The 24,830-nt window shown below is 39.3% G+C and overlaps 1 protein-coding gene across 3 annotated transcripts in view; it reads right to left on the reverse strand.

The window, feature by feature from the left end:
- LOC129771202 (glutamate receptor 1-like) overlaps positions 1–14,598 on the reverse strand; it is a 479,865-nt gene extending 465,267 nt beyond the window's left edge. For all 3 annotated transcript variants that reach the window (XM_055774616.1, XM_055774615.1, XM_055774614.1), the window contains exon 1: positions 12,576–14,598. In XM_055774616.1, the coding sequence (XP_055630591.1) occupies positions 12,576–12,756 (181 nt within the window). In that variant the 5' untranslated portion in view covers positions 12,757–14,598. The remainder of the gene's footprint in view (positions 1–12,575) is intronic.
- Positions 14,599–24,830: the final 10,232 nt, after the last annotated feature.

The raw sequence follows: 24,830 nt of genomic DNA on the forward strand, positions 1-24,830 counted from the left end.
TATTTCATTTTTTCTCTTGAACAAAATACATCGAGAAGATTTCTTGTTTGACCTTATAATAAATATACACAATCAATCAATGTCATATGTTTTTTTAAAGGCCCACCAACACACCCCCACACCAAAGAGCTCGCACAGAGCCCCCTGGTAATGGGCTCCTTTTTGTTTTTTTTTGGGACAATAAAAACACAAGTAAATAAAAATTGGTAGCTGCAAAACAAAAAACAAAACCAAAGATATTAACACAGTTTTAGTTCAGTTCATGTTAAGGTGTGTGTGATAAGCATTTTTTACTAATATTCTGTAGGGATGTACCCAGTGGAACTATGTTCCTTTGAAGGGATCCCTTAAATGTAAAAACCTAGCATCTACAGTTCAATATATTAAAACACGATTTGAATGCAATGTACCACTGGTAATTAGCACGACATTATGTCAAAAGATTTTCAACTTCTAATTTTAAATGCTGTTTTAAACTGGTTTTAAATAACAGTCGATTATTCAACCCTTTCAGACGATCCGGTAGGGCATTGTACACAGATGGACCGTAGAAAGAAATTCGCATTTGCCCTAGATTTGTGAAGGTTCTCGAACGCATTAGATTATGAGCATACCGAGTATTGTGCTCATGAGTTGTGGTCGGTAGAATGAGGTTACAAAGCATATGCTGATTTTTAATCACGTCGTATACAAACAAGCAAGACTGCAACTTGCACAGACCACGTAAAGGGAGAATTCTGTGCGACGCGTTTGTATACAGTTGAAAGGAGGAATATAACTGCGGCAAGTTAAAAATTATTTTTAAGCATCTGTTTTGTAATACTTGTAATTTTTTAAGCTTGGATTTACAAGCATGACCCCAAACGATTATTAAATACTGCAAATGGGAATGAATACAACCATGATAGAAAGTCAAAAGGGCATGTTGAGTGGTTGTGTCCCAGTAACCCGAATACTATTCACCCGGAACATGTTTACCAAAAGCACATTTACCCGAATGTAACACATACCCGAATCCGAAAAATACCCGAATAGACATTTACTCAAATGCAACGTTTACCCGATTGTAACAAATACCCGAATGAGACATTTACCCATATGCAACATTCACCCGAATGAAGAAGGAATAATTCCAACAAATCGGATTATGAGTTTTGTCAGTTATCCTGTTAGAATAGAAGTAAATTGAGAAATTGTAATGAGGAAATTCGAAAAAGATATTGAAGACTTCGTTGTGTCATTTTTAGAAATTAGTGTAGGCACAATTGACGTCGTCGGAAACGGCGGCCTCTCGCAAGCAAACCTGTGTTCCAGCGATTGCCCGGTTAGTTTGAAACATAGGAGAACATCCTTTAGTTAGGACCGAGTGTTAGCGAGCGTCGGACGGCATACGTTTACCTGGTGCATTACGTTTGACCGATCAATTATGCATGTCATGCATTTTGATTGCCTGGTTGCAAGTGTGATGCACCAGATAAACGTATGCCGTCCGACACTTGCCAACGCGACGCTTGTTTCAAACTAACCGTGCAATCGGCGAAACACAGGGTTGCTTGCAAGAGGCCGCCGCTTACGACGGCGAGTTGGATTGCGTCACCTCGACGGCGACGATTCCTTATCCTCGTTAATGGGGACTTCGCCCCCATTACACTGATCATAATAGTAATTGCACTTCAGTGCCATAATACGTATGTACCAAAATCGTCGGCTTTTTTCAAGTAAACGGGCTGCATCATCCATATGAATGGATAAACTTCATAATACGTAATAAAACTGCATTCTTTCACTTTTCATTTTTTTGAAAAGGATTTTATTCAATGTCGTTATTTCTCCAATTTCACTACCCACGAAAAATATGGAAATGGAAATGAACGTACGAGACTAATATGACGAGACTAATATGATCTTTATATAACACTGTTCAGAAATACATATACAAATATTTACCAATAATAAATTTTGCGTATCATCCGAATATATTCTTCTTTCGGATAAGTGTTGCATTCGGGTAGATGTCACATTCGGGTAATTGTTACATTCGGGTGAATGTCACATTCGGGTAAATGTTGCATTCGGGTAATTGTTACATTCGGGTGAGTGGATTTCGGGTGAATGTCTTTCGGGTAACAGTCTTTCGGGTGAGTGGTAAATGAGACACAATCGTGGAGTGGACTTGATCAACTCACTGATAGCGTTGTAACGAATAAGAATTCAATCAAGGGAACGTTGATCAGATTCATCTGTACAGAAAATACAGATATTGGCATGCCTATATTATTCTTTTGGAATTCACATATAGCTGGGATTATTGAACCATACATCTATATGTCAATGTCTGTAGATCTAGCCATTTCAGACTCATTGGTATAAAAATCTAGTGATCCTGATCCTGATATTGGAAATTTGGAAAAAAATGGAAGACCAAATGTGTTGGTAAGCGCAAAACCCGAGGAAGGTCGTCCGATTTGAGCTGTCTATATTTTGTTGCATTCGTCTCTGTCCGTAGATCTATATTATGTTACGGTCAAAACTTCGAAATCGTTGAAAAGCTCTGAGAGAAAGTTAAAAAAAATCCCTTTTGTACTAAAATGACGTCGTTGTTAGCCGTTGTTTGGATTCCGCGTTTGCGGAATTAAGCTTCGTACTCCGAAAATGTCAATAAATTCTCACGTGGAATAACGCGCTTTGAAAATAAAAATTATGAATGAAACTTTACGTCTCTGTATCAAACATGTATTACATGTAACGGGGAAACATGTTATTTGCAAGTGAATCAAGAATCTTAAGCGAAAATTGTGTCTGAAAAAAAAATATTATAATGACGAGTATTGGTAGAAGTAAAGGAAAATTATAATAAAACGAAAATGTAATAAAAGGAAGCCCAACCAATGGCGAGTTCTGCAATTAAACTTACGAACGTTCGCTTAGAAAGAAAACGTGAATGTTCGAAAAAATTCATATCAAAAAATTAATTTTGGGTGGGATGAAGTAATTTTGGGTGGGATGGCGAGTCAGCTAGTGACTAATATAATTGTGTCATCAGATAATCCAATGACTTCGTATTTTAATTTGTTAGGTTATCAGGAAGTTTTCAGCAGGTCGAGACCACAAAGAAGGTAACAGAACTCATCATTGATTTTCTGTCATTAGAGTAGGTCCTCACAGTTTGGCTGTTATTGGCATTTATAAAGTTGGAGATACACATTTTTTAATCAATCATAAAGCTATTTAAAAGTAGATTATCCGTTGTATGTAATCCTTAGAGTGCGGATAACATCGTGGGATATCTTGTTCTCTAATCACTTCATAAATAATTCCTTTCTCCCTTTTTCCCTTTTGGACAGTCGATGTGTAATGTAAAATCTGTATTTGAACTCAACAGTGGTATTATGTTGCTAAATTATTCATAAATACTGGATAAGCTTCGCGTTCAGAGACCCAAAATAAAAAATCGTTCAAAAATTATCACAGCAACAGATGGAAGACTGTTTGAATACCATAAGTGAGCAGAATAATTGTTATACGGAAGAATATTGTAATAGAGAAAACTTTAACCCTATACCTGACACTTATTCGAGTGGATTTAGGGATATGGGAGACAAAATTGCGGAACTTGAACATCAATCTGGATATACTTCGTCAGACCAATAGTCCGATAAGGTCGCTCGGATAACGGATTTTATAAATGTTATAATATTATAATGAAATATTAATAATTTTTTCACAAGTTATAGTTTGTCGGAGTTCCTTCCTAACAAAATTTGACTGTCAGAAAAAGCAAAACGGGTACATCCAACGAATTGAAATTATTACCACATCTGCGGTATCATATATTCTTAAAAGAACATCAGGGGACATCTTCCTGACATACACACAATTATGTTTCAAATAAAGTTCATTTCAATCTAATTGGAAATAAATGATAAAAACGATAAATTTGAACTTGCATTTCAGGGACTCAAAATGAAAGGAGTGTAAGTGACATAATCGATATCTCTACATCGACTCTCTCATAGCTGCATAGCTGCAACCACATTCCCAGCTGGATTTGACAATGTGACAGATAGGTCAGAGCCTCATCTATCGGATTCTATAGCAAACGCAAATTGGAACGTTTTTGCAGTTGAGTTATTAACCCATTACTGCTCAGGTGTACAAGAACTTGAGCCAAATGGCATGAAGCTTTCTAGTCCATCTAGGTTTGTCCCGAAACGGGGGGAAGCGCAATATTTTGGTTTGGTGTTCTTTGAAAGTTGAGAAATCTGACGTATGAAATTTCATAAGCTGAGCCGATACAGTATCAAAAATGGAAATCATTTGAATATCGAACAAAACAGATTTATTTCATAAAATTCAACTTCAACAACTATTTTCATGGTTTATTAGCACTGCCATTCTACGCATAATTGTCCCACGATTCATAGGGATTGCATAGAACATAGTACAGTTATGCGTAGAACGGCAGTGTATCGGATTAAGTATCACTGAGTATGGTACCAGAAAAAGCACTCCGAAGGGTGCAAACCCACATCACACTTCAAGCAAATATACGGCGTACATCGGTTGCAATACGCACACCTTCGTTGGGTACCAGTTGGATTCGTATTAATGAAATTATTTATTCCGTCTAACCTAACTCTCGATGACTTCGAGTGTATAGGCTTGATCTGCATGAACTCGATCCTTGCTGGATTTATGTCACTCATTCGAATTAAGGGTCATTCTTCCCAGTGTCTGACTCTGCGCTTCTTGCTGCTGCCCGAGGAGCATTCTTGCGATTGGCCTCGTTCAATGTTGCTCTCGAAATTCACTTGTTTGCCAAAACCGAAATGGGCCTCCTCCGAGTCACTATCTCCAGCATCCACATCGCTGTCTCCACCGCTGGGGGGCACGATGACAAAGTCAATATCATTTGTTGACACTAGATTTTCGAAAGCGTCTTCGTCCAAACCAATCAGATAATTGTACAGTTCCTCCGGATTATCGGGAAGCTGATATATACTACTGAGAAAAAAAATATACCGTTGCAAAGCGTATGAAATTTCATACGCTCAAAAGTAAACATAGATTTTTTTGCGGTTTCATAATTTTCTTCGGATTTTTTGCTAGATATCATTTTTTACACTCGTCTAATAGTGTTGTGTCACAGATTGGAGCAATTTAGAATCCTTTAAGACGTAAAACTTTGATAAATTTATGTTTACTTTTGCGACTCAATTAAACTCGAGCTTCGCAAGTTTCAATACACAACGAAACAACAAAAAGGACACTGACACAAAAAACACTCTTAAATTGGCATGTGGTATCATTTAAAATGCGCTTAAGACTTCAGTTTCATCAAAAACTGTTTTCCAAAAACGGGCATTTTTGCGTATTAAATTTCATACGCTGGGCACTAATGGGTTAACTAGAAAGAAAATTAATGAAGAGAAATCGATCAAATCACTTACACCCTTTCCGCCTGAGCCCCTCATTTAAAATAGCTGCATTTATAATGTCCTAGAAATTAAAATAAAAGCCTCATCTGAAATGTAACATTTGCTCCCACATTTTTGTAAGGAACAATAGACAGAATTAAAGAATCTTTTTTCTACAACATATTCTAGTGGATTCTAGTGACACTGAAAAAAGTATTTAGTGGTAAAAATGAAGAGGGAGCCGATGCAATGAATTAAATCATTTATTTTTGGTATTGTTTATTGTTGAAAGAAGTAAAATTGAGGTCTCTTTTCGAAGCATGCAATGTTCGCAAAGGAAAGATATTTTAATTGTTTTTTTTTTTTAATGAATGCCGTTAATTTACTAGAATAATCATATGTTATCTCTTTTTGGGACTATACTATAAAATATTATATTTCATCTTCCAATTGAGGAAAAAACACCCATCATGAGTAGTTGCTTCTGTCCGTACATTAATAAAACCAATAACCTCTCTCTGATTTTCGAATTGAAACACCCAACACCACATTACGTCAATACCCTTTTGATTATTCTCCACGCATACCTGAGCGCCTCTCCATGCAATGCAAAACAGATGCATGGAGCCAATACAGAGGGGTGGAGGGGCGCCGAAATAGGCCGTGAATATCCGTACGATGTTTTACAGTTAAAGTCTGTTTCAGTTAGAACATTTCTCAGCATTATTTTGTAGGTTTATCAGCTTTAAGGTTAAAAAAACATGAAAATTATTCGTCATCTGTTCGGATGAATTTTCAAACTTTTCGTGTGATACCACCCATCATTTTCTGCACAGTACTGCTGGTAACTGTTTTTGCAATCTTCTTGGAAAAGTGGTGCATTTGAATTGTATTTTTGATGGTTCTGCCACATTTCTTCAATTCGATAATCGATTATCCGAACAATTTGGTGGATTGATAGTTTTATCAATGGAGTTGATTTTGTTCTCCTTATATTCCTTGATGCCATTCCGGCTGTAATGGCAGCTTGTCGAGTCGACCAGAACTTCACTGGACCATTGTGTGATAGAATGAATGGCAAAACTCCTGTTCTGAAGACACTCCTCCTTGTAATTGATGCCTCAGTGATGACAACCATTGTCGTCGTTCCACAACTACAGATCCCTTGTCAAATCATCAATTTACGGGCAAATTCATCTGCGTAAACAAATTTGAACCTACCCTCCGCTTGACAAGATAAAATTTGTTACCAACTATTTGTCTAAAAATCCATTTTTTCGTACTCTATGATCATAAAGTACCGGGATTTATTAAATAAAACAAAATAGAGTTAACCCATTAACGACCAAGCTGTAAAAATTATTTTTTTGACGAAAGCAATTTCGATTATTGACGCTAAAGGAACTCCAATGTTCAAGAATTATTTTTTTCCCATATTCCATTTTCCGGGAAATGACTGTTCGAAAAATCGAACATTGGCCGAAACCCGCACATATACGGTATTCATAAATGCATTAATTTTGAATTCCGGGAAGAATAAGAACAGGAGAAAGGAAGTCTCTAAGTATAAACCCAAATTAATCCACCTAAGGTGAGATGTGGTATTTCTTATTTTATGTAATTTTAACTTATTACTGGTAGGCTTTTTCTTTCAAACGAAAGCATATGCTGTTATTTTTATTGTTAACTGTGGAGAAATGTCAATGCTTAAAAATTAGTCTCCCTAATTATCCATTTCCCGAAAAAACGAACATTTTCCAAAACCTGCAAAGTACCAGAGTACTGCGAAAAAACAATGGCATAGAGGGTTGGGAGGTTAATATTCGGTCTGGCGGAAGATTATTCACACAAACAATCTCATTAGAATCCTCGTTACACGAACTGATCATTTCCTCCAGCTCCTCCACACAAAAAATTCTACGGGCCGCCATCACCTAAGGTTATTACGGAAAAAAATCATACGGATTTTCAATAATATTTGCTAAGTTAATCGATATTTGCAAACATTCACAATTGAAAATGCAAGAATAAATGAAAAACCTTCCGTCTTCTAAAGTAAACAAATCAAAATGCGCAGCGGAGGTTAGATGTGTTGGTGTTGATTAAGCAGAAAAAAAATGTTTGTTATGGCCAACGTTCGATTTTTCGAACACTCAATTTCTCCGGCTGTTATTTTCCTGTAGGAGGCACAATCGAATGATTTTCGCTCTATATCACAATGTTTGTCCTTTTGTCAAAGCAATATTGTTGAAAAGTTCACATATTTTTGTATTTTATTGAGTTTTTTAATTGAAATTGAAAACACCTTCCAAACATACTTGCTTTAAATCGAATTCATTACCCAATAAAGTTACTCGAAATTTAATGAAATCGATATAGCTAATAAATTAAGCAATCTTTTGGTGCAAAACCATCACCAAATGGTGCCTTTCCAAAGACATGAAAAATGATCAAAGTTGCTGTTCGATTTTTCGAACGCTTGGGCTAAAATGGGTTAAATTTCAGGCAAATTTATTTAATTTCTTTCAAAATACAATTCATTTGAAGCAACCCACATGTGTTAACGCTTGACCAAGATGTGTGGAATAAAGGTGTGACCGTGTCGTCAATAAGTGCGCGAGGGGAAACGGTATAAATATACAGAGGACTGTGGAAAGGGATTTTACTGCAAATAGAGATGTCTAAATTTTTCGTTTATTCAATTGTCGATTAATCGTGGGGTAATTTTTAAATATTCGATTCATTCGAATAATTGTTTGTCAGTATTCGATTAACCGAGCGAATATTTATTTCTTGTAATCAAAAAGAACAGACATATTTATAAAAAAAAATATGATGTCATAATTTTAAAAGTTACATTAAATATAATTTTGAAATAAACATGGTGCAGAATAACTGTTCTTGAATAAAATGGTATTTTATTATATTGATAAATTTACCATTCCATGATTTTTTGAGGACGATTGAAAAAAAAGCACATCATGAGAAGGATGCACAATATTATTATTGTATCTACATAAATTTTTTTCTGTTCAAAATTACCTGTTCTTTGAATGTTGTTGAAATAGCTGATTTGTTTGAATATTTCTGCTTGGTCCTTATAGCTACTACTTCAAAAGAGGTACATTTATAGAATCATTGACCACTAGTATGGTATATTTTCCTCGGCACTCTGAATTTGAATACTACTATTTTAGAACGGGAGCTGAGACCTCCTTCTTTAAATCCGCATTTTACTCCTGCAGACCCTGAATTCTTCTTCCCAGTCTCCTCCACCACCAAGGAATCATTTTTATGGTTCAACCGTAAATGATTTAGCATATCAGATGAATTTCGACGAAACACCATGACGGTTAACACTCCTATACTCGCGCATAGGTCTGAGAGACCAAGAAATCAATAATTCGTTCATTTCTCAGAAAACATCAACACTACGACATTGCGATTCTCTCTAGCTTCGTCATTCGTTGTTCGTCATCGTTTAGCGTATCGTATAAGTTGGTACGAAGGGGATGTATATCACTTTTTCACCACCTTCGGTCTGAGACACAGACGCGCGTACAGGAGTAACTTTTTTAGACAAGTGACCTTTAAGATAAAAGAATGTCAGTGGCGTGGAATATTTATTAAATATAATGCATTTTCGGACTATTCTTATTTGATTTTAGTCCTTTTGTCACCGGATTGAACGGATAGTTGTTCACTAAATATAATGGACACACATATACACACTTGTGAAATAATTGCACTTGCGGAAGAATTGTAAACTGTAAATTATAAATTAATCGGTGGCTTATGGTTATTTTTACAGTTACAGCTTCTGGTTTGTTTTTTTTTATTATATGAGCTGAACAATATCGACGATAAAACAAGTCGCAGGAAGTTCCTAGAAATCCTTTTATATCATCTTTTTATGCCCCATCAAAAACATGCATTAAGTTTTTGTTAACCAAGAACACAGAAACAAAGAATATTAGATATAGGAAAACTAGAAACTCCAGAAACCTTACAATCGAACAATTAACCGACGTCTCTAACTGCAAAACGCGGGAAAAATACCTCCATCACCGACCGACACCGAAAATCGATTTATTCTCTTGAGCTGAAACATATAATACGATAGAGTATATTACAAACCTAACTTTACCCGTAAAAGATTTACCTTTACCCACCAAAACAATTCCACACACAAAGAGCAAAAAAAAAGATATTGCAATATATTGCAGATTGTTTACATACAAAGCCAAGATGGCTGAAAGGCCTTTCTCATAAGTCGCGCTACCGTATTGTATCTATCGTGCGCTTGACCAAGTCCTCCATGCATCCCTGGTAGGCCAACGAAAGGATGGTTTTAAGTTCCCTCGTCACATTCTCTTTGCTCTCATCCAAGGCGCCTAGAAGTATATCCTATGTTTGGTCAAATAATTCAGTACAATTCGGGCTCGGTGCGATGGCGCGTTTTCATCATGCAAAATCCAAGAATTGTCGGCCTACATTTAAGGTCGTTGCCGACGTACAGCATATCTCAAACGTTTCAAAACGGATAAATAATATTCTTTGTTGACTGTCTAGCCTGGTGGAAGGTACTCATAGTGCACTACGCGTTGACAATCGAAGAAAGAGTCAGCATCACCATCCACTTTTGAGTGGATTTGACGCGGTTTTTTCTCGTCTTCGAAGCGCTACTCGAACGATTCTTGCTTTGTTTCTATGTCAAATTCATAGACCCATGGCTCGTCGCCCGTAATTATCCGTTAGGTTGGATCACGTTGGGCTTGAGAAATCATCTCTTCAGCAACTGTCTTTTGATGGTGTTTTTGCACGAAATTCAGATTCTTCGGAACGAGCCTTGCTACCACGCGTCTCATACCCAAAACAATATGCTGTGCCGTTCCATATACAATGCCAAATTCACTCGACATCTCTCTTAAGCTGGTATGACGATTTTCAAGCACCATTTCTTTCACTTTCTTCAAGTTTTCATCGGTGTTCGACCACGTAGGGTTCTCAATGTGATTGTTCGATTTTTTTTTCGCCTTTCGCGTTCCATCGTCGATAACTATTAAATGTATCCTTCAATTTTGACGAATTCTGTACTACTGAATAAACAAACCACCCGGATCAAAACGCTGTCAATAGTTTCTCGATGTGGCAACTAGGGGCGCTGAAGTAAATAAAAATAAGCGACCAAATTCTAACTGAAACACACTTAATTTCTTAAACTGCATTATAAGAACGCATACTTCTAAATAATGTATGTATTATTGAAAGGCAATTTTTGAGCAATTTTTGTGCTGGAATGAAATAGCTTGCTAGTGTGGTTTACACTAGAGTAAAAATGGCACAGACCGTGCATCGTGCGAACACAGTTTCATCAATCGTAAATTGATTGAAAATTATCTGCGTTCTAAAATGAACCAAGACCTCAATGGCTTGGCAATTTTTTCGATCGAAAATGAATCGTTAGCAGATCTTGATTTAAATGCAATTCAAGATCATTTTACTTCAGTTAAAGCACGCAAGGCAAAGATTTGACTAGAGAATAAGCGAAGCTGGTAATGATTTTTCCTAACCTTCTAAATACGGATAAACTGCTCAAGGTGAACTTTGGTATAAGTGAGTAGCTTTCTCAAAGTATCAGAAACTAAAAGTTAGTGAAAAAATCGAATAAAGTGGTAATTTTTGGGTCGCCATTTTCATAGTTTGCCGGGGGCGCTGTCTTCCCCTCACTACGTCGCTGTATATGCGATAACCAGGACTGCTTGTAGGGGACTATTTCGAAAGATATCACATGGAGAAGAATTATAGCAACGCATAATTTTTGTATGAAAACAACACATTAAAACACATTGTTCAGTAAATACTTATCTAAAGTTTAAAAAAAAAATTCAAAAAAAAAAACCTTATTTATCACTATTTTACAAGTTATGTATCACTTTTCTTTTATGTGAAAATAATTCCGACCAGTACGACACCCATGTCCAAATTCAATACGATCGCAAAAGGTTAATTCACTAACAATCTTTGTAGTATGGCAACTTATAAACAAAATACAACAATTTTCTGTGAAGGGCTTTTGTGACCCCACTCCGTCCTTTATGTATTAGCATAGACTTCATACTCTAACGATTTAATTCATCAAGAATTAATAAAAAAGATTAAATTTCTGTGATTCAAAAGTCGTGAATATTGGTTGATGATGTTTGATTATAAAATTTAAATTCGAAACCTATGTGTTCTATGTCAAAAATATAGTTAAGTTCAGATAGGAAGGAATATAGTACCTTTCCTTTCCATACGAAAAATATTTGAATTCCTAATGATGAGAATTAACCAAAAGTTGATTGTATTGGGTAGTCTAATTGGTGAGAAGTAGCATCTGATGTAACCAATCACTCCAATTTTAATTGTTTATTGGAAATTACATGTATCTTGGTACTTAATCAAATTTTGAGACATTCAGGAAATATGAGCTATAATTAATTAATACATTCTACTAGAATTCACTATCAACGAAACGAATTATCCAAAGCGATCCCTGTTGATTCGTGTTTTTTTTTGCACTAACTTGTCCGAATGTCTGCCAATCTGATATAAAATATCCCAGAAACATGTGTAGTGAAAAATATCTCGATAAAGTTACCAGCTTAACGAGTCCAATAAAGCTTTCAAAGTTTGCTATCGTCCACTCAACCAGCCCATTGTGTTTTTCCCAATGGAAACCGGATTCCGCTTCCACCTCAAGGGCCAATAAACATTCAAATTTTCATTAGAAACCCAACAACTTCGCACTCGCAAACAATAACCGTAAAATATTGATTTCACCCAAGCCCAGCTCGGGATGGAAGGCCGGTCCGGTGGGTCGGGTGGTGAACAAACTTTCATTCGGGAATTAGCTCAAGCCGCAAACTCCATTAAATCATTTTCCCAAGAAACCAACCAGCTCGGCTCGGTCAAAAATTAAACCACGTCTCAGATCCGTGCTCACCTGGGTATAGAATACCTGCCCGGAATTTTTCTAATAACCATTACTTCATTTCTTTTTCGTCAAGCTTTTCTTGTTCCCCCACCGTCCAAAGACGCTCCACGCGCGCTGCGCTACAGATCGGATATTATTAGTTATTACGGCGGATTTACGCCGTGGCTTAGCACACTTACCCAGTGGAATTTTCTCCGTTGGTGTTTGGGCGTTCGTCGTGCTGTTCCCGGCGCTAGCCCACAGCAGCACCAACAGCAGGACCTCCGCCACAAAGTACCACCGTCTCCACCGTGTGATGGTGTGGTGAGCGCACGGAGCAGCGGGGCGGCGGCGGCGGCAGCTCGTCATAATCAATTCCATAATTGTCGGTGTTCGTTCGTTGAGGAACTTTTTGCGTCCGTTACGTGTTTCACTGTTTCTGCTTCGTTTTCTTTTATTCCTGCACGACGCTAATGTTACTTTTGGCCGAGCTCTGGGGAGGCAACGGATTGGTGCGAAGAGGAAACTTTTGACTCCGCGCCGTGCCGCGAATCCGAGAGGGAGGACTTTTCTCGTTTGGTGTCCCTACCACCCTGATTGATGTTGTTGTTTGGCGAAGAGGATTTCGTTTTCTTTCTACTGCTTTTGTATCGTGCGGATTGTGGGGAAGAGAAGCAATTTTGGGGCAATTTTCTTCGCAATTTATGCTAATATTTTAGATTCTGCGACAAATGCGCTTACGGCTTACGGTTTCGGTTGGTTTTTCGCTTTTTTTTTATTTGAATGAATCTTCACGTTCTAGTTGTAGGTAATGAATGGGAGAGCACTTCTGACACGTACTTGTATTGAAATTTTGACACTGGTAAGGTGCATTTTTTTCATTATTTGGCACACCAATTCAATTTTAATCTAATGGAAAACCACTGAAATCAATCTTCTCGGATTAAGTGAAGATGAGGAAACATTGCTGGAGAAACGCACACAATTGACACTTACTTATTCACTAGAACACTAATGTTATGATTGTGCAGAAAGAGGTATCAGAATACGGAAATAAACATTCATCTGTTTATATAGATTCAATGGATCGGAGTGTTCGGAGTTTGCTAACCTTTTTCGCTCGTTTTTCTAAATTTATTTCGTCGTTACATTACTTTTTATGGCAGTCTGTTATCAGCCGGTGGAGAGTAGCATTTTGGTCAACAACAGCACCAACACCCACTCCAACAGTGGCGCGCGGGTAAAGAGCTAGAGATAAGTGAAATTCTCACGAACACAAACACACCCCCAGCGGCACGTCGTAAATGTGCAGATTTCTATTCTTTTATCAGCGCTATAAATTGCGCCATTTTGGTAATAAATTGCCCCCGAGATGACATATTGGTTCGAATAACAATAACTTTTTTATTCCGATTTCGAACCACACGAACACTAGTGTAGGGATTTAGCCTTGCTTCTTCATTCGTTGGCTGACAGCTTCTCCAAATCGAATTGACTTGCACAGAGTACACTCTACATTCGGCACCGCATGCCACTACCAAAGCCAAAAACACACACTTTTTCACATTGCGAATAAAACCTCCGTTTCACCGTTTTCACCCGTGCCAGCATCCGCCGGATGTGGGCCAACTTCGTCTTGTTTTCACAGTAAATGCTCCCTCGAGTTGGGAGAGGATGGGTGGCGCAAAACCACAGGTTTGACGCTTTATCGCTGTTCTTTTCGTTCGAACGAACAAACGAAATTACTATCACTGGTACTGTCACAGCGAAGAAGGCAGACAATAAATCAAACTCCACCTCGGCTCTATTGGATTGGATTTTTAATTTTAATCAATATTTACTCCATGTTTTGGTTCATATACCGCCCACAGTGTTTCGAAACCACCACCAAGGCTGCCAGCTGCTAGCAGTCCACAAAAACATCACTTCATCGGTACGTGAGCTAATCATGCTCGATTTCGTTCCCCAAAGTTTAATCACTACATCAGTACTGCGAAAAGCTCTAGGTAATCACAACCAATACACAAAATTCCCCACTAGCCACGGATCCAAACGTTCCGAGCACCGATTCCAAACTATTTTGATGGTCTATCCAGCGTCGGTTCCCAAATTTCGGACCGTCCCCTATCTGTGGCACAAAACGAACGCGACCCAAGGGCGTACCGCTCAATAAACTACTGACTCTACCGTGGAAGGGCAGGTCACGCGACCGTCACCGATGACGTCTGATCTAGTACTAAAATCTGCATCCGAGGCAACACTCTTCCGCGGCAGCATCCTTAAGGAGAGGAGAAAAAACCGAATCTGTCCTAAATTCCTTTCTTCACCTGCTGCTCGCTCTCAGCGAATCTCACCACTCACAGTGCCCTCTCCCAAAGGATGCTGTCTCTCGTTGGACCGACTAAATTCGGAAAATCTCCCTCTTTTTCCGCGCTCTCCTTCACGCGCTCCCGTTCAATAAAACTCAGAGCAGAATCCTTACCGCTGCTGCTGCTGCTTTTCCTCGAACAAATATATGCACCGAACCCGGATTGAATGATGTGCCATTAGTTTTCGGTGGCTGCGAATGATGGTCTCTTCACTGCCTAGAGTCGAGTATCGCGCGGATACCTTCCCCAACTCACGGTACCTCTTACAGCATAGCAGAAAAAGATGCTGTCATATGAAGCTTTTTTGACCCCAGCTTCCGTACCTGGTTTCCACCGTAACCTAACAGAAGCGCGCGCGGCGGGGGAGCAACTCCGCATCTTCCACATCCGAACCAACCAACTTGACAATATTATTACTATTGGCTTTCCGCTGTTAGCTCTCTTTTGTATTTCGCTTTTTTTTCCTTGCTCCAATCGAATGGAGCTATCCGACACCTGTCCTCCCACCGCCACCCCTGATGATTGGGTGATGCGATGGGAATGAAAGTTTTGATGGAGATGTAATTCGATATTGATGGACTCTCGCGGGCGGCAGATTACCTCTGGGTGTGGAGAGTTATAAGCCACACTCGGGATGAAGTTCGAAGCGCCCGTCAGTGTCCGCGAAGAGTGCAGTGAAGTGCGCTGTGAACGGCGCAAGGAATCCGGAGCAACAGCTGGTTCCGGGAGAGCAATCAGTTAAAAGGTTTCCCCCAGTGATGGTGATGGGAGCGCGAGATGTATTAGATATATTGGAAAGCTGTATTAGAAAAAATGGATATTTTTGGAGTGTTTGAAGTAAACTTCCGCTTGATATGGTCGACAATTGACCATCCGGTCAGCCGATTGTTTCTCTAAGGGTCATTTTTGATGACTGGCGAGTACACTTATATTTTACTTAAATTTAAATTATTTTACCTTTACCTTTTACCTTCAACATCAATCACGAATTGCAAATATTGAGACATCCTATCAACGAGGGTCTTGACTGCAAACAGCTCATCGCGATTAGTTACGACTCCAACGGCAACATTTTGATCCACACTAGACCACAAGTTTTCTATTGGACTCAAGTCTGGGCTTTGTAGTGACCGTGCCAATAGTATCGTAGACCAAGCCATTTAGGCTACGAAGACCCACTGTCTTCGCGCACTCCACGCAAATCAAAATCACAACTTTTATCATCATAAAAACAGTTAAAATTACGATTGATTGTTTGTAAGGGCCTATCCAAAATCGTTAACTTTTTTTTCGAAAATAAAATTGGAAGCCAGAAATCCAGATACCTGAATTAATTCTGGTGTACGAAAAAATTAGAAAAATTGTATTCGAAATACACCGGTCAAAAATCTTACTATGATAATTTTACTCATAATTTGATGATTTTTTTTTATCAAAACCAAGACCCTTTTATTTTATTTTGTATATTTCAATTAGAAAACTCTGTCAATTTAGTTCAAATTAATGACGTACAAAACAAAAAAGTTTAAACGCTTTGCGAAATAGTGAAAAGGTAGGTAACGTAGAAAAATGGAATAAACATTGTAAAACATTTAAAATCATTTACATGAAAGAAAAATATTATTTTTTTTTATCCTAGGACCAACAATTCTCGAGATTTAACAAACCCTACAATATGTAAATCATGTTCGTTAAATAATAGAACATCTCATAAACATGTTATGCAATCATTGGTTTCATTAAATTTTTGGCTCATAATTCATTCGTTTTTAAATCAGTGTTTTCTCGAATTGTGCAGAACGGGTTTTTAGTTATTTTTCGTTAAACTTGGTGAGTATCATTGATTGTAGTCTTCCACTTACTTTTTTTGCCAGTCATACTTTCGAGTTGTTTAAACTTATTTTATATTTTTTTAAAAGTCTCTTAAACATAATCACTTGCACTATGAAAAATATTGTATAAGGTATTGTATAAGGTATCATTCTTATCAGCCCATCGCAGCGTCCGGTTGTGATCTGCCGATCTTTGCCGAACTCACGAACAGTTTTCTATTTTGTTACCCACTCATCTTCCCGCTTTACGATATAAAACCGATAGGAATATGCAAATCGGTCTTAGTCTACATTGGAAGGTAAAATATACAACTATCCATCACTCCGAATATCGCTATATTATACTCGAAGGAGAATAAAGTTGTGTCGTTCCAATTTCCAAATCAAAAGCACTGATTCCCAAGGTCCGAAAGGTGATCGCGGTAACATAAAAAATTGGTCCTTCGAGCCGGATCAAAGACTCTTGGGATCAGTGTTTGCGATTCGCGGTCGGTTCGGAGTGAATCTTAAAGTGAAGTGGTGAAGTGACAAGAAATGCACATGTGTTACGAACAATACTGAACTTAAGACTTTACTGACGCTATTAGAAATAACGGAAAAAAAGAAATTCTTGTCACGAAATCGAACTGTGAAAAAGTTGCCAGTGAAACAGCTTCCAGCCAGCAGCGTCGGCCCTTTGTGAAGTGTGTGCTATACCGTGTGTTGGGTACCGCAGCGTGGCGTGGCTTGGGTTTCTCTCTCTACCCCGACGGAGACTGTAAGTAGATTTACATGCGCATGTGATCCAAGAGGTTAGAGGTACCGAAAGTAAGTTTCAGTTCGCTGGTTTACTGAATTTTTCGCAATTCTTGCATGACTTGAGTGGTACGACCGTGAGTAGGTTTGATCAATTTTGGTAGTTGGTTGGCAAATTGGCAAGCACGTGTGTGACACGCAATTCATATCGATTGTTCTAGTGCAGTTTACCAGTCAAGATGGCGATTGAATTCAGGAAGCTTTCCCGCCGGAAACGTTTTTGCATAGATTCTCTAAAAAATGTGGAAAGATCCATGTAAAGGTACAACGAAGAAACGGATAAGTATACGCTAGACGCCTGGAAGGAATATCTAGAGGAGATATACAGTGAATTTAAGCGCGTTAGGTTAGAGTTGGAGTGATCGGATGATTATCATGATGCACTAGAGCAATCCCACATAAAAGAAGAAGATTCCCGTGAATCACTCGAACATTTATATAAATCCACGCGTGCTGAATTTGAGCTCACGTACCTGAAAATCAAAGGATTTTTGGTTTCAAATATACAAAAACCACCATCATCTACCGCAATGGTCGTGCAACCAGCTATAAATACCGTACAGTCAAGAGTGAAATTTCCGGGAATCAAACTTCCGCATTTCGACGGATCCATTAGGGAATGGCCCACATTTAGGGATACTTTCAAATCGTTTATCGCTCAGCAATGTGGACAAATTTTCGTACTTAGTCTCATCATTATCTAAAGAGGCTAAGCATGTGACCTAAATAATTGAGGTTACATCAGCCAACTATTCTGTCGCATGGGAGTTATTGGAAAAGAGGTATGAGAACAAATACCTACTAGTAAAATCGTACGTAGAAGCACTTTTTACAGCCGAGCCTATGAAAAAAGAATGTTATGATTCTCTCAAAAGGCTGATCGATGAGTATGAGCGAAATCTGAAAATGCTTGAGAAGTTAGATGAGCATCCGGACGATTGGAGTACTATTCTCGTGTTCATGCTCAGTTCTCGTCTAGATCCCATAACTATGCGTAATTGGGAAACGCATCGGAGGTCAACCAATGTTCCTACGTACAATCGACTAATCGATTTCCTACGTAGTCATAGTTTGGTCCTCCAATCTGTTGTCGCTTCTAAGCCTCGATTATCCGATCCTACAAGCCTGTCTTCCGCATCTCATTCCAACACTTCCAAACTAACGTCAGCGCATCCAGCCATGTCGACGCCGTAGAAAAACTGCCCCTTTTGCAAACAGTCATACCATTCACCGTTCCAGTGTGAAACCTTTCGCAAAATGACCGCTATCGAGCGGTTCGAATTCACCAAAAATAATCTTTCGTCATCACATCTCGAGAAACACTGTTCGAGTGGAGCTTGCCGTGTGTGCAACCAAAACCATCATACGAGGCTGCATCAACGACCCAATTCACCAAATAGCGAACCAAACCAACCCCAAATATCGGAAACTTCGTCATCTGGTTCGCAGTCATCCTCTTCGTCTTCCACTCCAGCAAACCACTCACAGTCCTCGCATGCAAACACACTACCTGCGTTCCAGCATATTGATTCAGCAATTGTACTACTGTCGACGGCACTCGTGAAAGTTCTCGTTCCTACTGGGCAGTTTCTGTGGGCCCAAGCGCTGCTGGATTCGGGATCGCAGCTTAACTTCGTGTCGGAGCAGCTTGCTCAAAAAATGAAGCTGATACTTGTAGAGTTGTGATGAAACATACTCAGAAACGGGAAGGTAGTATGGTGAATTTACTAAATAATATCAGCAGTGTAAGTGGAGAGTTTGGCAGTACCAGAGCAACGAGGTGGTATCTATACATATATACATGTACATAAATAACGAACGTATTGGTGAATGTTCTGCACAAGGAATGGGAAGTTAAGGGAGTTGAGAGTAAGCCCCAATGCTGAACGGACGTGGTATCCACAGTGTGCTAAAGACATTAGCCAGCGGATAGAAGCTTAACGGCTTGTGACAAGACGACTGCAAGGATTGTACAATACTTACAAAAGAATTTATCGCAATCAGTGGTGTTGGGCTCTCGTCTACTATGTCCAAATATTCTACTACCGTTCGAATCCAGTCCCATCACCCTGGTTTTGATACCAGTTGGAAATTCCACGTTCTCCCCAAGATCACGATGGAGTTACCAAGCCATGTCGTCGACGTGTCATACTTCAAGTTTCCATCAGATATTGTGCTAGCGGATCCTTCGTTTGGACAACCCGGTCCGATAGATATGATTTTCGGCGTAGAAACTTTCTACGATCTACTACGTGACGGTCAACTTAAAAACGGTCCCAGAGTACCTATTCTTCAAAACACTGCACTAGGATGGGTGGTCTCTGGAAGGATACCATCATCTGTCGCCCATCTAGCTTGTTCTACTTCCACGATCGAGAAACAGTTGGCTGGATTTGGGGATACCGAATCATGCCACCTTGATAGTACATCTTCATTGGAGGAAGCAGCACGTGAGAGAATTTTCGCCAACACAACCCGTAATTCAAACGGTCATTTCGTCATCGCTTTTCATAAACGAAAAGCAACATTTCTCCAAACCCGGAAGTTCGAAACAAATTGCTACTCGTCGTTTCATAGAACGACGACATCTCGCCAATCCTGCCCTGAGGGACAGGCTTTCAGCATTCAATCGCAAAGATGAGACGCTGATATTCAACCATTACCCAAAACTACAAACCTACTATCTACCAGACCATTATTTCGTTCGTCCAGACAGCATCACCACGAAGTTGAGTGTGGTGCTCGCAGCATTTTGTGCTGCAAACACTGGAGTGTCCCTTAACGATCTCCTCCAACAATCAACGACTAGAAGCATTCGCCAACCGTTTCGACTTTGGTCGTCACTCAGTACTCCAATACATCGAAAGCGTCCTCCGGACTATTTAGAAACAACTTCCTTTGTGCTACCGGCTCAGAACCTACCTACCAACGAATTACTTTTGCTGTATTCATATGTAAATTAATCAAAAATTCGATGCCACTGAATCGGAACGGCCGACGTAATGAACTCATAACCATGCCTGAATTCCACGAGGCAACAGAAAACCTCATCAAGATTGCACAGGATGTTCGATTCCTTCAAGATTTAGCAGATTTAGCTCGCGATGGACAAGTAACGAAGAATCCGAGGCTGAAGAGTCTATATTGACTGTTATCTAACGGCATAGCGCGTGTCGGTGGCCGGCTACGGAATGCTCCAGTATCGTGTTACCAGCGGAATTTGATGATCCACTCAGATATGTATGCGCTGTCTAATCTAATCCTCAAATTTTATCTGCTCAACCATCTCCATGCTGAAGCTCAGCGGATGAATTCCGCGATGCGGGGGCGATCCTCGCGATTTCTTATTCGGAATATAAGCATGCTCTATTTAGACAGCTTTCTGACTCTTATCGCCCAGCTTCCATCTAAGCTTTCGCTCCCTGAGCTGCAACATCGAACACGCTACACCCAGCAGCGGACAAGTGTCAGTCCAGACACGATGGTCCGCTGCTGGGTGGACGATGGACAAAATTCTATCACCATTCAAGTGGAGACTAGGGCGTGTGACACAACACAAGTATGCAGAAAAACAACAACCACATTCATATGTTAACGGTCCGGAAGAAGTCCCGGAGTGCCATAGCGAAGCTCTGCGAGTTACCCACTTACCAACCTAGCGGATATCTAGCATCATCCGCTAATCTTCAAGAAGGAAACTAGGATCCTTCCAACGATCGCAGTATCACTGCGCAACGCTGGGGGGTCAAATGACCTCCCATCCATGTATGTCTTTGTTTTATATTGAATTTCGAAAAAAAAACTAACGGAATGTTCTTCCTCCTTAACCAACCTCCACGACGACACGTGATGCAACCAACAAATCCGAGCCATCAATGAGTAAACACTTTCTAACGGTTGAATGCCAATCCGATCGCATCCACTATATGTCGGAGAGACTTGTGGTTTTGCAACAGGAGAAGCGAAAACCATGGAAAGATACTCAGAATGACCTCGGAACCACCCCCACCAAGCCTGCACCAAAAGAATGGTCACTCAGCGATGCACAACTACGCTCAGTAGTTGGTGCCAACGATCATCGTCCGATTTTCGGACCCGCGGAGGCCGGTTGCCTCCAACCCAGTTAAGTGTTTGTTTATTATTCAATTACTATTGAAAAAAGCCGCCTATGTTCTATTCCAGAGAATGCAGCCCAGGATACGGGAGAGTACAACGAAGTGACGATGACGATCCACCCATTCCACTCAACGCAGACTGACGATCAAGGTCAAGATGTGATCTCGAAAACGCACATGGACAAGACCGTACCAGATCGACGAGGAGTATACAACCGAAGACGACATCAGACGCAGCATGATCACGTATACATCGGAGGAGGAGCAGAGCATTCCAGCAGTGACGTCAGAAGAACATTTAAGCATAATGCAATCAAATGAATTCCAATCGTTAATTTCTTATAGAATCAGTCTAGATTAGATGTAGGAAATTATTTCGATAGTTTATTGATAGATCGGCATCCGCCACCGAAGGATAGTAGAAAGGTTTCAGTTGAAAAGACGCCTTTTTCACGGTGGCCGGTATGTTCACGCAACGCGTAGTTATTGGACGAGCCAATCTGCTCGAATAAGTCTAGTTAGCATACTCTTTCTAACGTATCATTCTTATCAGCCCATCGCAGCATCCGGTTGTGATCTGCCGATCTTTATCAAAGACTCACGAACAGTTTTCTATTTTGTTACCCACTCATCTTCCCGCTTTACGATATAAAACCGATAGGAATATGCAAATCGGTCTTAGTCTACTTTGTGGTTATATCAAAGATATAACCCACTTTCTAGTTTTTCAATTAAATCACATTATTATATTGGTGGAGGCGATCTGGCGTAGCGGTAACATCCATACCTCTTCACGCTAAGGGTCACGAGTTCAATTCTCACTTCCCACATTCCTCCGAAATGGAAGTGTTGAAATTCACTGTAATGCAGAAAAAAAAATTATATTTTACATTTAAAATATATAGGGTGGAGGGGGGGGGGGAGTGATGGTTGTTGTGTCAGAGACACGACCGTGACTAGGAGATTTTTTTTTTTATCAGCTTGTTAAAGTTATTATTTTGGAATGTATCGAAATTTTAGTAATACCTATTTGGTAAAATGTTGTGGCGGTTCTGAAAAGGATGGACAGTTCATGTAATTTCGTAGAAGCAGCTTAAGATGGTTGATTCATGGCTTATTCTAGCTCTTGTGAAAACAATACACAATTTGGTCATATGAAGAAGTTTTTGTTGGAGTTGATATTTTTTTTCCAACTTGTTTCTTTCATTTCGGTCAGGGTTTTTTCTTATCCCTTTTGTTCATTGAAGGCTCGTTGGCATTTCAGCTGTAACAGAGCCGAATTTTAATCGTGTACATGTCACATGTTTATCACATCTATATAATTAGCACATTACACAGTTGTCATTTTTCGGCGTTAGAGTATTCCCTTCTACACCATTATTGCACATGGTACATATTTACACAGTAGCCATTTAGGCGTAAGAGTTTTCCTTCTGTTCTTCCATTATCCAGTTAGACCGGACAACGGACACAGATGATTGATCATTGTTGAGTTATTAATAGAACAGCAGCCCGATGTGTCTTCTTGCAGAGCAGAGCAGTTGTATGGATGAATCGAGATTATTTCGACCGTGCATCGATCTCCATCGCTGATGATTGTTGCGTGTACGTAGCTATTCTATAACAACACAAAGATGGTCAATGAGGGCCCTGAGTTTTGAACTCACGATCGATTGCTTACTAAGCGAACGCGCAACCAATGTGGCTACGGAGACCCCCGGTCAGGGTTATTTTCGATTGATTTATTTTATTATTTATTTATTTTTATAGTGATGGATTGGAATCGGCATTTTATTTATGCATACTGGAACATCGATTCCTCTGTTCCGTTCATTCCTGCTGTCGTTTCCCTTCAAATCAGAAGATTTCATTAGCAATATCAGACTGCAGTGAATTGTGGTGTGTATAAAAACATTGGCTATTTAAGCAACTTTGCGCACTTTAAATCTCAGAAAAAATTAGACTACTTTTTGAAAATTGTCTTTAGATTTTTTTTGTTTGGGCAAAAATTTCTAATTTGAAAATTTATATTTTGATCAAATAGGTAAATATAGGAAAATGCTTAAATTTTTCCGAATAAAGTGGATACGATTTATAGATTTTACTCGCTGCTCGTGCTGAAAAGCACCAAACAACATTTTTGCATACAATTTAGCCTCTAGCAACTATGGGCAAACCGTTCGCGAAAGGCACGGAAGAACTAGTTAGCAAAAAAAAAAAAAATTAACGAAGGGTCGTTCGCCATATAAGATGAATCCGAATGAACTGTTTACGAACGAATGAAGTGCAACTGAATGGAATACATGTAAAAAGCAGAAGTTGGCGAAGTTGTAAATTTTCAATTTAATGCATTTTTTTTCAATACATGTGTGATATTTATATACTTTATTTTTATCAAAAAAAAAATCCACAGAAAACTGATACAATTTATGAATAAGGTAAAAAAATAATCTAGTGGGAAAGCAAATTGAAAATAAATAATTGTTTTTCCTTGCTTTCAATCTTTTATTTGGCCTAATTTTATTATTTACAGCATTGTCGAGTGAGAAACATATTTTTACAAACAATTTGCGTCTTTTAAGGAAAAAGCACTTTTTATATCCCCAGTAATGAAATAAAGGAAATCAATAACGATATCTTAGAGCTTGGTATGTGTAATAACGACAACATCGTTACGTTTAACTGATATAATTCAGGATATCTCCTTTAAATAGAACCATACATAACCATCTCTGCAAAGGTCAAACCCGACTCGAATACCAGCGGAAATTATTTCGCTGATTGACTAATTAGCACCCGGAGGAATGGCATACTTCCGGTCGGATAAGGCCACCTGTCCCGCCACAAGAATGTACGATTTGCATGACGCGTCCGCAGAACAATCCATCCCATCCATTCAATGCTTCAGCAACCGGTGAATTAACAATGATAAAAATATTCCCCCATATGCAAACCAGAGCATTTCCCGGCCGCCTATTATGTACAGTTCCACCGACCAATTGTCTCCTCGAGAGCAGGAGCAGGACGATAAAAATTGCACCGCCCGGCGTCGTTTATCGCTCCTTCCGATGTCGTCGTTGTCGAGGAGCATCAGCGGCAGCAGCAGAAGAAGAAAAAAATACAGATACAGCACCAATATGTAGCTCAGCATCAGCCGGTCGTATCTTCTCGACACGGTGGAATTCGTCCAGCACACGAGAAGGAAGATGTAAATTACAATATTCATGATTATTCGAATAAAGTATCATAAACGGCTGTGTGATGGAGTGTAAATGTGGCGCATAAAAAAAATACTGCTCCAGTTCATTCCGAGGAAAGGTGCCCGGAATGATGAAGTCATTGAG

This window comes from Toxorhynchites rutilus, chromosome 2 (genome assembly GCF_029784135.1).
Source record: "Toxorhynchites rutilus septentrionalis strain SRP chromosome 2, ASM2978413v1, whole genome shotgun sequence".
Taxonomy (NCBI): Eukaryota; Metazoa; Arthropoda; class Insecta; order Diptera; family Culicidae; genus Toxorhynchites; species Toxorhynchites rutilus.